Here is a 14863-nt window from a genome sequence, read left to right as displayed (position 1 = left end):
CTATAATTAGTCACCATTACAAGCAAGATATGTGTATGTTAGATCTCAACTCTCTTTGCCACAGTAACAGTGTTTTACAACACACAAATTACAGCAGCAAGAGACAAGCTAACACCTGAGCTCTTTTAAACTTAATCTTTCTTCGCCACAAAAACAGCATTTTAAAATATACGGTTATAGCAGCAAGAGACAAGCAAACAAAAGAAGTATCTGGACCAAGATCCCAACTAAACCAAACACTTTCCACCACAATGGTGACTTCAAATGAATCAAGTATGCACATTTAAACCTCTGTTAATTCTCAATAAGAGCTTCTCTAGATGTCTGACAGAAATAAAGTCACAGAACCTTGTAAGGAGGATATGTGAACATCTATATCGGATGTACACAAGACATAAAGAAAATTAAAAAAAGACGTCATAAAAACATTTTTTTTTTACAGTGCAGTATAGGGTTTTCTGTATTTTCATAAATATTGTGACAGTTTGTCAAAAGGTCAAGGTTTAAATATGCTGTTATTTGTTTTACTTCAGTGTGCTGTCAAAAATAAGAACATCATTTTCAGTTAAATTTACATGTTGAGTTAACTTATATAAGTACACTTGAAATTAATACCAAGTTAAGTGAACATAATTGTTTAAGTGCATTAAATAAGCATCAAGTTTGGTGAACTGAGTGATTTAAGTACAATCTACAAAACCGTCAAGTTAAATAAACTTAAATATGTAAGTTTTGGGAGACTCCATTATAATGGTACAAAGCAACATGGTTGGGGCATGTAGGCAGCAAAAGGACTCTTTAGCCATTCTTTTAAAGAAAGAAACAGCCCTAGTACACTGTATTATTAATTACAGGGATATTGTTTCAGTTTTCATGTATACTGTTATAATATATGTTTAATATGAATCATACAAGTTTGTCCGTACTCCAGATATTTGGTCTTGAATGTCAGCCAAATCTTCAGCCAAAGTGATTTGTGCGATTTTATTTCCAAAAGATAAAGGCAAGCACAAGGAAACCCACGTGTGAGTGTGTTTGTTCATGTCTGTTACACTGGAAAAATCAACATGCTACTGTTTATTTCTCTAATAACATTGGAAGAATTGTTTGAGTAGTGTAACGTTAATAACTTCATTAGTTTATGTAAGGGTGTAAGTGTTTGTGTTACAAGACATTGTTAGTGTGACAAGTAGCCTATATAAGACATTTTATGACATGGTAGTATTTCCCAAAGCTTGTTTACATGCTACACACTAAACTATCTGTTGTGTTTTGTGTAGCTGCTAGTAGCTAAACACTGCTTACACTGTATGTATCTCTGTTATTTACACAATTGACATCACTGTAAGAATAGTTAATGTCAGATAAAATAATAAATAATAGTGACTGAGATAAAATATTTAAAAACAATTGTAAAGACGATTGACACTAATAGTCTACTCACCAGAGACTGTGACACTGAATCTCTTGTATTTGGTCTCTTCACTGGTCAGTGTTACTTGATGATAGAGTCCAGAGTCTGTGGTTCTGGTGTTTGTGATGGTCACAGATCCAGTCTGATTGTCCAGATTCAGTCTGGTTTTGAGTGTTTTGTCATCATCATCAGTGTCATATATGGAGATTTGGGAAAGCCTGCTGATCTCAGCTATTCGAGAGTTTCCAAACATCCACTGTATCTGATGATAGTTCTGTACTTCAGGAACACCAGTGTGAAGAATGACAAGATTCTCCCTCCATCACTGACACTGACGTCACTTCATCTGTACCTAGAAAACAATCAAGAATATGTTTGTTGACTCACAGATACATTTGTTGATCTTTTGAGTTTTATTACAATTTCAATTTATAAAATGCAGAAGTTATCAAGTTTTTGAAATGGGCCCTTATATTTAAAAACATTTATTTATATATATATATATATATATATATATATAATGTATATATATATATATATATATATATATATATATATATATATATATATATATATATATATATATATATATATATATATATATATATATATATATTAATATTATTTTTGGCGATCTTGGTATGAAAAATAACCAAAAATTAACTTGTAGCAAAACTTGTCATCAGTTCTTCCTTTGCTGTGTCAATATATAATTTTAGTATGTGCTGCTGAAGCGATTTAGGCATTTTCCATTAAGTAAACAAATTGACAAAACTAAAAATGACAATAGTTAAACAATAAAGAACTGAATACACCAAGTTGTATTGGATTTTCTTACTTTTCTAAGCTATTTATGTATTTAGTTATTTTTTATGTCCTTGTGTGATTGACAGGATTCGATTTTAGAGTTTAAGATTAACAAAAATTTGTTTAGTCCTAGTTTATAAATTGTTAATGGAGATGATGATTTTGCAATTGTACTGTCTTGATTAATGCTTAATTTGCTATAAACAGATGTACTGTAACCTAAGTAGTAATAATGCTTTTGCTTAAGTATAAAGATGTAACCCTGTGATTAATGCTATATGGAAAATGTATTGTGTAACTTCACTAACCTTAAGAAAACTGCTTACTTGCATGAAATGTATGTAAAGACTGATTTAGAGTAGAAACACTTATGTATTAGAAATAGTTGTTATGATAAATGGACAATATAGTATTTAAGGTGTATTTCACAGACGGTTAAGAGGAAAAAGAAGAGGAAAAGGGCTAAAGCAATGCGACGTAAACAACTGAAAGCCTCGGCAGAGGAGTTGGCAGCACTCCAGGTGATGACATCAGAAGAGCCAGCGTTCGACGTCTGTGTATAAAAGACAGAGAGAGAGACTCGACAGACGGATACTGAACAAGCACAGTATCCCTCGACGCCTGATACCAGCTGATTATACCTTGATTTTGTAACTTTACTATTGTACTTTGATATAACTTTTGTTAACTTTAATAAAACTTGTATTTTATTAATGACAAGTTATGGTCTGCAAGAGTAGTAATTTAAGATCCGTAAGCAAGAACTGACCACAGGGAAGTCTACTGAGCAAGTTGTAAGTATTTTTAAATGCTTATAGTTTTGTCCAGGGTCGACTTTCCTTACCTACCTGAGAATAATAAAGAAACAGGTTAAAGGTGTATAGATAAAGGAGACACCATAAAACAAAATAATTCATAAGTAAATCATATAATGTAAGTTGAAATAGTGAACCACAACTAACAACATGTTGGGAAGAAAACAACATTTCAATGGGTATTTTAAATGCGTATTTTAATGGGAATAACAGTGAAACAATGGTGGTTTTTAACAAAACATTGCTCCGGGTTTCTGCGGGCTTGTAAAAGGTAGTAAATTAAATTATGCCAAATTAAGGCCAGTAAAAAGTAGTAAACGTCATCTGACAAGGTAGTACATTTTCGAAGCCCCATCTAACTGGGTCTATATCATGGGTGTCCAAACTACGGCCCGCGGTCCAGTTTTCATTGGCCCGCAGCCAGGGTCCGAAATTAACACCCGCCAAGTGCGGTTAGATTTTCAGTTTGGCGAGTAAATCTCAAAAGGCTATCCGCCACACTGGCGGGTGAATGTTCATCATACCAAAATAGTAATAAAAAAATATTACAATTGCCTTTTGTAATGTTATGATGCCTGGAAATTAGTTCAAATCTCCTGCGAATCTAGAGCGAGCAAGCAAAAGCGTTCACGCAAACTGTGTAGCGAGCGCACGGCAGAGAGGGAGAGACCTTGCTTTTTATTTACAACATTTCATAAAGCCTTGTTTTTTCATGTTATGTCACTAGTTGGTGCTCTATCAGGATCTTTAGGACAGACGTACTCTCTATGCACCCTTATTTTATTTTTTAAATAAAAGGAATATGAAGTTTAACCAACAAAATGTATTTTTTCTATAATCTTCATATATGTTGAAAATTATTGTTCAGTATTAAAAGCAAACTTTCCAATGTACTTGTCAGTTTCTGCTTTTTTCACACATATATATCTCACACGTTTTCATGCATAAAAGCAGAAGTAACTGCAGCTTTTTTGACACTTTTCGCTTCAGTTTCGTGAAAGAACTGCTTATCATCTTCGGTTAAAGTGTATCTTCAGTTTCTGAAGTGTTTTCCCCCTTCTCTTCTGCTATCAAGTGACCACTGCTTCTACGTTTGCACGAAAAAAACATGTTTTATTAATATAAAAACTGAAATCCTCAGAAAAAGCTTCAGATTGTTACTGAACTGATCTGTTGTTGCTTTAGCTGCTCAAATTTCATATTTGAAATTACAATATATGACAAAAGCTGTCTCAACAAAATGCTGTTTGTTACACTCAAAACAAAAGCACAAATAAAAAGACAGTACATTTATCAGTTTAGACCATGCAGGCAGTGTGCATGCAAAGTCCTAAGTGTACATCTCAGAATAATGACCAGAGCTTCTAATGACTTTACCAATTAGTGATTATATTTCAAAATGTTTGCCCCCAGAATGAAATTTTTGGGAGATTTTTTATCTTCCCTGGAATATGATTTTGATGCAATTTTGCCATTTTACCTAGAAATGTGACTAGGCCAGTTTTGCCTGTGGTTTTGAATACCAGATGAGCTGGTTTTGTTACACAGACCTGGCAACCCTGCCTCTACTCTTAAACACGGCACTATTTGAGGAGCCAGTCATTTGTAGTAGTGTCCAAAACCATAGTGGACATTATTGAGTGCACTCATTCAATCCCATAATGCACCACAATAACAAGTTCATTATTGATGTACACTCAACAGCTAGAGAATACCCACGATGCACTGTGAGGGTCATGATGAATGAACATTTTCCAAACCGCCGGTCCAATGTGGCAAAAGTGTAATATCTTGCAGGGACAGATTTATTTTTAATTAGTTTCTGGACTTGGAAACATTTCAGATGCATTGCTGTCTATGGAGGGTCAGACAGCTCCAGATTCCATCAAATTTAAGGGTTTGAAACGACATGAAGGTGAATAATTAATGACAGAATTTTTATTTTTGGGTGAACTAACCCTTTAAAGAGTGAATCATTTTTAATCAAGGTTTATACTTGCTAGTTTCCACATTCAAGATAAATATTTTCATTACTACTGGAGCTAGTCAATGAGGGTGATTTCGAACACCATGTCTTTGTGTATATAAAGTCTTTGTCTGAAGCAAATGAGAGACCTGACTCTGATTGAAGAGCTGAACACAATGGAGATACTTGGTCAGCCCAAACATCTGTAGATCAGTACATGAAAGAAAACTCCTGTGGTTCAACAGTCAAGGCAGAAACATGCTAAAATAGATATCAGACTAAGAGAACAGAAACTGACACATTTATTTTTGAAACTGTGTGACTGTGCTCAGTTTTTTTTCCTTCTCTGCTTCTCATTTCATGTTCAAATTTACTTATTGTTTTTTACACATGTGGTCAGTGCTTTAAGTGGGCCGGTACGCACCGGTACTCAGTACCGCCACTTCCAAATATAGCTCTTGAGCGTACCGCCACCTATCTGTGCGCCCAGAACGTGCTTTTAGTAGGGATGTGCACATCGATGCTGCAGTATCGATATATCGATACTCAGAAGCTTCTATTTTGGTATCGATATTTTCTGCAAAGTATCGATACTTAATTATATTTATAATTTATTTATAACTAAATGTTTAAAGCAGTGTGTGCAGGCACATCGGGACGGTGTGTAAATGATATAAAAAGAAAAGGTCTCGCGGACACGGTGGTATGACGTTAACACCGATTGGTCTGCGGCTGCGCGCAGTGCAATGTACCATTCACCATCACAACACGGCATGCAAGGTTGTGACTTGCGTGAAAGATGACAGCAGTACCGCTACTCCCTATGCGCAGAATACCCAGTCTGCGTAGGGCACCAACTCCCAGAGGGGTTTGGACTGCACCATTCTCCCATCCGCGCTCGCGACCGCTCGCACCTCATGTTTGCGGCTGAACGTTCATAATTGATGGATGGACATCTATGCCCAGGTAAAGGACATCAGCAATCCGGCGCAGAGAAAAGAAAACTAAAGAAAGTAAAAAAATAAAATAAACAAAGGCATAAAGTTGGCTTGACGTTGGACGTTCGAGAGTCTCAAATTTAGGGACCATCTCTAAAGTTACATGCGATATTGGTATACACTTTTCTAACGTCAGTAGCATTTGAGGAGAATGACTAACAGTCATAAAAACAACTGTAATTGTTAATCTAGGTGTCAGCTATAATGCACAATTGAATTGAATGTTTGATATTTATTAAAATAAACTGTAAATCATATGTAAATTATGCTACTTTTTCACGTGGGCTCAAACGCAAATTTGAAGCTCAATAGCATTTGAGGAGAAAGACTTGCAGTCATAAAACAATTGTAATGTGTTCATTTAGGTGTCAGCTACAATGCACACCTTATAAATTTTTTATATATATTAAAATAAATTATAAGTCATTTAGGTTCAAATCTAGGCCCGTTTATCAATTTCAGGCACATTCCTTTTTTTTCAGGTTCCCTTACGAAAATTACCCATGGTTTTAACAATAACACAACAAATCATAGTTCTTGTAGCCATGGTAACTGGCTACAAGTAACATGGTAACATGGTAACTATATATATATATTAAATTAAGATTATTTAAAAAAAAAACATACACTTTAAAAATTATAAGCAGTATTGATATCGGTATCGGAATCGCTAAAATTGTAACAAAAAGTATCGGTATCGTATCGCATGGAAAAAATGTGGTATCGCCCATCCCTAGCTTTTAGCGTACCAGTACGCTCATTTGGACATCTGTTTTAATAGAGGTTTTAATCTTTTGCCTCAGCTGCCGCTTTTCAGAGCGCCCTGGCCTTCACAATGCAAGCTTCCTAATTCGTCCACCGAGAGCAGAGACTACATTACCCATAAACCCTTGAGTTTTACAAGTGAAAACCGCATGCGTCGCTTTTTCCGCTGTCAGTGTCAACAACTCAACGTGGCCGGAGAGGGTGTGTGAAATGCGCACACTCGGCTCGGTAAAAAGACAAATACAGTGAACAACACTTAATATGCTCTCTTGGCTTCAGACTCTGAGTACTAAAACATCACGATCAGAATCAGATGACTCGCTGGCTGACACCCCACCAAACCTGAATGATATTGCTGCAGGTCAGACGCAAGCTAATGAAGTAATGCAGTAGCTCTTTCTAAGGGTATTTTTTCAAAATCCTTTTGCACATTTTATTTATTCTCAGTAGCTCTTTCTAGCTCAAGCAAATCCACAAACTAATAAAAGGATTTATTATTTTTTATAAGGTCGTCTGTTGACTGCTGTATATAAAACCCCTTTATTATAGTTTTTGTTACCTCAGGGGATGAGGGGAGTCATCAAAAAAAAAAAAAAAAATTTTTTTTTCATATATATATATATATATATAGAGAGAGAGAGAGAGAGAGAGAGAGAGGCTATAATAGAGTACCGGCACCTCTGTTGGGCCACTTAAAGCACTGCCTGTGGTCAGCATCTTTCTAGAACTTTAAACAGAAACAACTGCAACCATAATGAGGTTAATGTTTGCCATCTTTTAATTAAAAGACAATTTTAAGGTTTGGATATGTATTACTATTTTAAGTGTATCTCTCTGCAGACACAGTTTTAGAATAGTATAGTCAGAATATTTTTATCCAAGTTGTGTCATTTATTTTTATTTATTTTTTATGTTTTTTATGTTTTTTTATTGATTGTATTTGTTTAATGTAATTATTATTTTTTTTTCGCAGTTAATGGCCTAGTGGTGTCTGTTATTTTCTGAAAAATGTGTCTGCTTAATGAACAAGCAGAATTCAAAGGTGTAAATGTAACCAAAAGAAAGATGATACTATTTTGTACTAAATAATTAATTGGAGAGGATATGACTGGGAAGTATAATTTCATCTGATGGCAGCAGGATATTGTGTTGTGGGATGCAGAATACTTGACCATGCAGGATGTGTGGATTCATTTTTACTAAAGATGTAAAAATAATTGAATCAGCAGTTAGAAAAACATGAATGAGCTGAATGAAAGTATTACATTTGCATTTATTCATTTAGCAGATGTTTTTATTCAAAGAGACTTACATTTAGAGAATATTACAAAAGCATGTGTTGGGTTGGTGTTTATTCGTTTGTACTAGATCACAATAATGAGGCAGAAAAAATAAATATATCTACATGTTTATTTGAATGTAGTACAAAACGGACATAAAGCACAAATCTTTAAAATAATTTGAAATATAGCTTGCATATCAACATTTTCATCAAGAACTTCAGGAATATTGTAAAGTTTCAGGCAGGTAAGTTTGATCAGGGTTGGAGGTAAACTCTGCAGTAAAGTGAACCTCGAGGACCACAGCTGAGGGTTGGTTAGGGTTATAGTGCTGTGAAATCCAATATAATAATAAACTCAATTTACGATAATTCTATCCATTTACTATAGAATTATCTTAGAATGGAAACTATGATATCAAAGGTCTGTGTGAGATTCCTCTGACATGAAATGTCCATCTACTTCACACAAACACATCCACACTAATAAATTAATCCACCTCTTTTCTTATTTTTTGGTATTTGTGTTCAAGAAAAAAGACAACCCTTAAACAGAATCACATATTGATCAATGTCTCACAGCGACTCCTGCATACACCACGTCCTCCTCCACTTGAGCTTTCTATAATAAAACACAAACACGTTCATGTCACATACTGTAGATGTGTTTATTGAAGTATTACTGACCATTTATAAAAAGACTAAACATAAATGTTTCTGATCTTGTGCTGTTGTGTGTGTGATTATGCATTACACACACATTTACACTCATACAAAATAATAGAGAAATAATAGAGACACACAATATACAGTCAAAAATTCACTTACTGATTTCTGTGCTTTTCTTTTGTGGAATGTCGGATCAGCATAAGTGATCTCTTCCTCGCGAGCCTCAACTGTTTCACAATGATAGAAACAAAACACTTAGTTAATTGATGTTGGAGCATTATTGTTGCATTTTTATGAAATAATACAATAAATTATAATCAGTACTTTTCTACATGGTTTTAATGTTGATGACAGGTATTTGTACAGTTGTATAGGTAACACTTGCCTTTTTGGTCTGTTTTTCTGTGTATCTTGCAGAAGCAGCACACCACGACTACGATCAACAAGAATATAACAGCAGCAGCAGAGATTGAAAGTATATAAATTATGGGTAGGCCCTTATCTGTAATGAACAAAATGAGCCATTAGTCCAACTAAACCTGTCCTTCTAATCTACAACAAAATGCCACTAACTCAGATTGTATAAATAATTTATACATTTTATTTCATGATTTACTAATTGACTTATTCTTTGAACATTTTGAACCTAAATTAAATAATGTGCTTCTTGTGGTAACAGTTAATTAATAACTAGCTTAATCCAAGTCAAAAAATATAATTTAAAGTGACTGAATAAACCTGTTAATGAATTAGTTTAGTCGAAGTAATTTTTCTGTGTTAGATCAAGTCAACATAATATATCCTTGAAATATTTGCAGCCGAACCATTTTTTTTTTTTTCAGTGTTCATTTCAGATGTCAGGTTCAGGTTAAGACCGTCAGTTCAGATCCGATTTTGTTCAAATTTGTGCATATCAGATTGTCGTCCAATCATATATTGCAAGTATGAAATGACAAAAAAAGCTAAAATCATATTGTATGGAGATAAAAAAAAATGTATAATTCTAAATAAATAGATCATGATAGATAACAATATTCAGTGAAATGTGGTGTTTCACGAGTTCACCCTTAAATCTATTCTGTTAGCAAATAATAAGTATATTTTGGCATGCTGTCCTGGGGAAAGGCTCCAAGCCGGGAATAAAGCCCAAACCCAAAGAACTCCCCCTGTCCCAAATGTGGAATAAAAATAGATTAGGAGTGAGGAGTTGGGCTGGAAGCACAATGACAGAAAATTGTGGCAGGACAGAGGTAAGTAGGCTGCATTTATATACACGTATTGTGCTAGTTAAGATGGTTTGCTTAACGAGTTGCCAAATTGGTTGATTATCTGATCTCGCTCGTCAAACCTTGTCAATAAAACATAATTTATCTGATTGTCCATGCAATTGTGGATTGTCAGCATCTTGACACAATAAATTTTTCACAATTCACAAATGTGGACAGCAATTCAAGCATGCCCAGAAAGCCATTCATAAATGCACAGTAAGAAATTGACAAATGCATGTAGAGATCTATAAAGGTATAGGACGCGTTTCACAATTGAATTCCAGGTACAGTTTTGGTTGTGACAAAAAGATCTTTGCAAATATTCTTTTATTTGCAAATCTCATTTTATGTATTTGTACATTTAATACATGTTGGTGAAACACTTTTTTTTGTGGATTTCATTTTATTTGTCAATAAGTTTCATTTTTTTGTTAATCTCTTTACATTTATTTGTGGATCATAATATATTTATTAGGAATTATGCCACAATTCTATCTTCATAATATTGACACAGTTATATTCAGTTTGCTTCAGTTATCATGGACTTTTAGTTTGCTTTCACTATAGTGTTTATTTTCCCGCCACTCCTTGGTTGTCATGGTTTCTGTCATTATTAGTTCATTTGTGTCAGCTGTGTTTCATTAATTACCTTGGTTGAGTTCCTATTTATGTTGTATCTTTTTGTCACCTATTTTCTGGTCACTGTTGCATGAAGGGTGTTTTGCTTCTGTCTGTTAGAACAGTACTATTAAACTTTGAGTTTTGGAATTTAATTCATTGTCTTCATCGGTCTTCCTGCATTCATCCATGGCTGGACCTCTAAATGAATACAATTTTGTAACCTACACTGAGGTGTTTTGCCATCTAGCCATCGCTAGTTCCTTTGATGACAAAACCCTGAAGGCATTGTTCTGGTTTGGAGATTATTACCATCCTGTTGACCTTCCAGACACCTTTGGTCTTGACTGGAGGGATGCCATCATTAAGTGAAGAGGACAGTGCTGACTCCACAGTGAGTCTGACCAGGGGTGTCCATGACATCAGCAGGTGAGACCAGTGAATATGGACCATGAGGAATGATTGACTGACTGGATAACAGAGGCATTGACTCTCACCCGATACCTTTTTCATCAATGCTTCTAGAGCGCAGTAAAAACTCTATGGACTATGATTTAGTAACTTCATCATCCTACATGGACTGTGTGACACTTACTGTTTTCGTGCCAAGATTCGTATTGCCACCATCACCACAAAGCTCCGCTAGTCCTCCAAAAATGGAGAAAGGCAACTGGGCTGGTTTTGTTTTAAGACCTGGCAAGCTGTCAGTATGTCTACCCATTCTAGTTGTTTAGCCAAGTGTATAGTGCAAATGCAGATATGGGTCACTTTTAAAAGATGTAAGCTGGTTATCAAAGTTCACAAATTGGAAATGTGCATCAAGAGGTAAAATGTAAATATGGTCTATAGTGTGCCACCCCAGGATTTTTACTTGCCCCGTGGCCATCCATTCTGTAGCAGGTGAGATCAGAGCCTGTTGTTAAGATGGCTGCTGACCGCTTGTATTACATAGAACTTGTAAATATGATCTAAAATAAAATTGAACAACTTTGTTGCACATTTATTTGATCTTCAATCAATTAATTGGCAAAAGCTATCACTCCACCACCTGCTTGACCTCATTAAAGACAGTCATTTGGTGTTGTACTAACATGAATGAATGAAACCGACAGTTGCCGTCAATTTGTCCAAATTAAGGAACCATTGTACTACAAGAATTAAACAGTTAGCTCTAAGGGAAACTGGCCCCAGTTTAACCCTCTCAGGCTCAAATTAAGTTTTAGTAACTTAGAGACTTTAGTAACCTTTAAAGTTTTTAGTACTCCAGATACATAAAATATGTATCTGGAGTAATAAGGTTTTAAGTTACTTTACTGTTGCAAATCTGCAACGCCTGCCTTGAGAGAGCTAAGAAAAATAAAGCAAATATCGTTACTGAAGTACCTGGACATGGCTGACAATGTTCACTGATGTTCAGATGTGTGGTCTGGTTTCTGATGGGATTGTTGATCACACAGCTGTAGCTGTTTTTCTCCTGATATTCCACCTCCAGAGGTAGAGAGAGACTGATGCTGAGATCAGACACACTGATGCTGGACAATAAACTGTTTCCTTTGTACCAGGAGAGAGTTACATGACTCACATTCACCACTGAACACAACAATGAACAATATGATGAAGATGATGAATGTTGTGAAGAGATGTTGCTGATGACAGGAACTGGAAGATGAGCTGAGAAGAGATAGAGAACATGAATCTGATGGCACAAGCTGACAGGTATTTAATGCAGTCTGCTAAAAATCACATAATTTACTGCAAAGCACAAACTTTTTTTTTTTTTTTTTTTGAGCTGAGCTGATTTTGGAGCTTATATGATTTCTGGCATATGAATAGTCTGGTTCAGACTGGGTCACTATAAAAAGTCTCGCAGTGAAATCGTGAGATATGGAAATGGATTTTCTTTATTATAAAACACAGTCTGTATTTATCAGTTCCTAAGTGAAAACCATACAGACAACAAAACCATAAAGAATATCATAAAATTCATTATGACGCTTCATTTTCTATGAAGAATATATTATAGAATTATATTATATAATAGTTTGCTGTTTGTATTTAGGATGCATAAATGCTAAATTGAAATACATTCAATTAAATTAGCCTTAAAAAGACAAAAATCTCTTTTGTAATACCGATGTATAGCTAAAAGTGCAGCAACTGACTAAACACCTACACAACAGACAGAGTTAATTCTACATAATTCTCTACTCACCATAGACTGTAAGATTGAATGTGTTGAGCAGAGTATTTCTTCTGCTGCTGGTGACTGTATAACGTCCAGAGTCTGTGGTGCTGGTGTCTGTGATGATCAGAGATCCAGTCTGATCCAGCTTCAGTCTGTCTCTCAATCTCTCATCAGCACTATCATTATAAAATGTGCTCTTATTGTTCTTTATGTTGATATCAGCAATGAGGATTCCTCCAAACCTCCACTCGATCTCATCATTCGTCTGTATATCAGTCACATTTAGAGAGACAGAATCTCCCTCCGTCACTGACACTGACTGCACTGCATCAACACCAAACACTCCTGAAGGACAAACACAAACACTTTCTCAGAGAAAGACTTTTGACATAATAAAATATACATTGTTGAAATATATAGTTGCTATAATACCATTTGAAAAATTTATATTATTAACATTAATAATAACTAATTTTACTATGGGGATTTTATAAATGTTATATATTCTAGCAAAAAAAAAAAAATTATGTGAAATGAATTTATCACTATAGAAAAATGGCAGCTTTCTGAACAGCAGCATGAACAGAAATGAATTTGAGTATTAATATATTAGTATAATATACACAGAACTGAAGCCTAATAGTAAAATGGTCAAACTTACCAGCCAGACTCCATGAGCACAAACAGAAGAACAGAAACGTGTCAATCATTTCCTTTAGGATTTGACAGAACAGTCTTAAATGATAAGTGACAGAAGAGCTGAAGAGGAGTGAGCTGCTGATCTGGAAATGGTTTCGAGAAACTCTCAGTCAGTATAAGATCCTCTATAAGCACCTCCCTCACAGACTGAACATGACTTCTTAAATCTGGACTGTTTATTCCTGACAAAAGAATGAAGAAAACTACTTCTAAAGACTTGACTTAAATATTCTCAATTTATATTACAGACATCCTCTCTAAACCTCTGAGCTTGTGTTTTTGAATAATAGCCTTGTAGACTCTGCACTGAATAGACATGTTCAACTGATATCTGACTGGAAGAAGTGTTTATTGGTTAGAAATGTTGTCCAACTGGAAACAAGGAACAGCAAACAATGAAAAGCAATAATACACAATACTTTAATACATAAAAGACACATTAAAAGAACAACTTTCTGCTTCCTATGAGTAGCTATTACAGTCTTCGCTTTCCTTATCACAGATAAGTAAATCATGTATATAAATTAATTTTACATTTAGTAACCAGAAACATGTACACACTGATGAAATATGATTACAGTAAAAGTACAAGTACTTGTGAGCATCCCGTCCACAGCATAAGTGTGGAAGTTTTTTTTTTTCTCTAAATAAATTATAATCTGTTCATGTCAGTAAATAAATCAAACATTGTATGTAAACCTAAAAATCATGCAGCGTAATAAGGAAGTGGTCAATTTTATGTACAATTAATTAAAATTTATGATAAAATAAAATGGAGCTATCAGTTTACGAGGGTTATCCTGTTAAAATAACAGGTTTTTTTTTTTAGATCTAAAGCAACAAAAACCAAGAAAAATGTGTCACAGTCTAATTTCCTTCTCAGGTAACCGGGTATGAAACCTGAAACATTCCCTTTCAAGGGAAATCCATCCATATTAAAGCAGTCAAATCTGACAAATGTGGACTGTGAGGACCATGACACTAGCACAAACATCTAAAGGCACACCCTTCCAAGTGGAGTTGCCTTTGACACCTTTGACAACCTGCACACCTCATAGACCAAAAAATTGCATCTGTGATCCGATAATTTTTTTTAAAATATGTACAATATGTATACAAATCATATGTATATATACATACAGAAATTATATGACCAATGTAATATGATCACATATTACATCAGGATTTAATGGTTTTAATGGTTTAATGGTTTTAACAAAAGCCACCAACAGAAGGTGACCAACAGGCACCATTACAATTTCCATCAAAACAAATACAGTTTCATTATAACAAGTAAAACCATTACAAATTATGTGATGGTTTCCATTTATTTATTCAGTAGGGGATTGAAATAAATGTATTATTGTATGAACTAAAATA

The 14863-nt window shown here is 34.6% G+C and overlaps 1 protein-coding gene across 3 annotated transcripts in view; it reads right to left on the bottom strand.

The window, feature by feature from the left end:
* The window catches only part of LOC127988498 (SLAM family member 5), a 59964-nt gene extending 46269 nt beyond the window's left edge, over positions 1–13695 (bottom strand). Inside the window, exons 1-5 of one of the 3 annotated variants that reach the window (XR_008161690.1) lie at positions 13446–13624; positions 12812–13129; positions 11983–12270; positions 8873–9215; positions 8160–8666 (exon numbers count right to left, since the gene is read on the bottom strand). Coding sequence is in view for 2 of the 3 variants with exons in the window: in XM_052591294.1 (XP_052447254.1) it covers positions 1696–1766; positions 11983–12270; positions 12812–13129; positions 13446–13494 (726 nt within the window). In the remaining variant the exon portion in view is untranslated. Of the gene's footprint in view, positions 1–1627; positions 1767–8159; positions 8667–8872; positions 9216–11982; positions 12271–12811; positions 13130–13445 lie in introns of those variants that run through there. The other 2 variants (XM_052591294.1, XM_052591293.1) reach the window with 2 other exon arrangements.
* Positions 13696–14863: the final 1168 nt, after the last annotated feature.

This window comes from Carassius gibelio, chromosome B22 (genome assembly GCF_023724105.1).
Source record: "Carassius gibelio isolate Cgi1373 ecotype wild population from Czech Republic chromosome B22, carGib1.2-hapl.c, whole genome shotgun sequence".
NCBI lineage: Eukaryota > Metazoa > Chordata > Actinopteri > Cypriniformes > Cyprinidae > Carassius > Carassius gibelio.
Note: the sequence above shows the minus strand (reverse complement) of the source record. Positions and strands in the feature narration are given on the sequence as shown.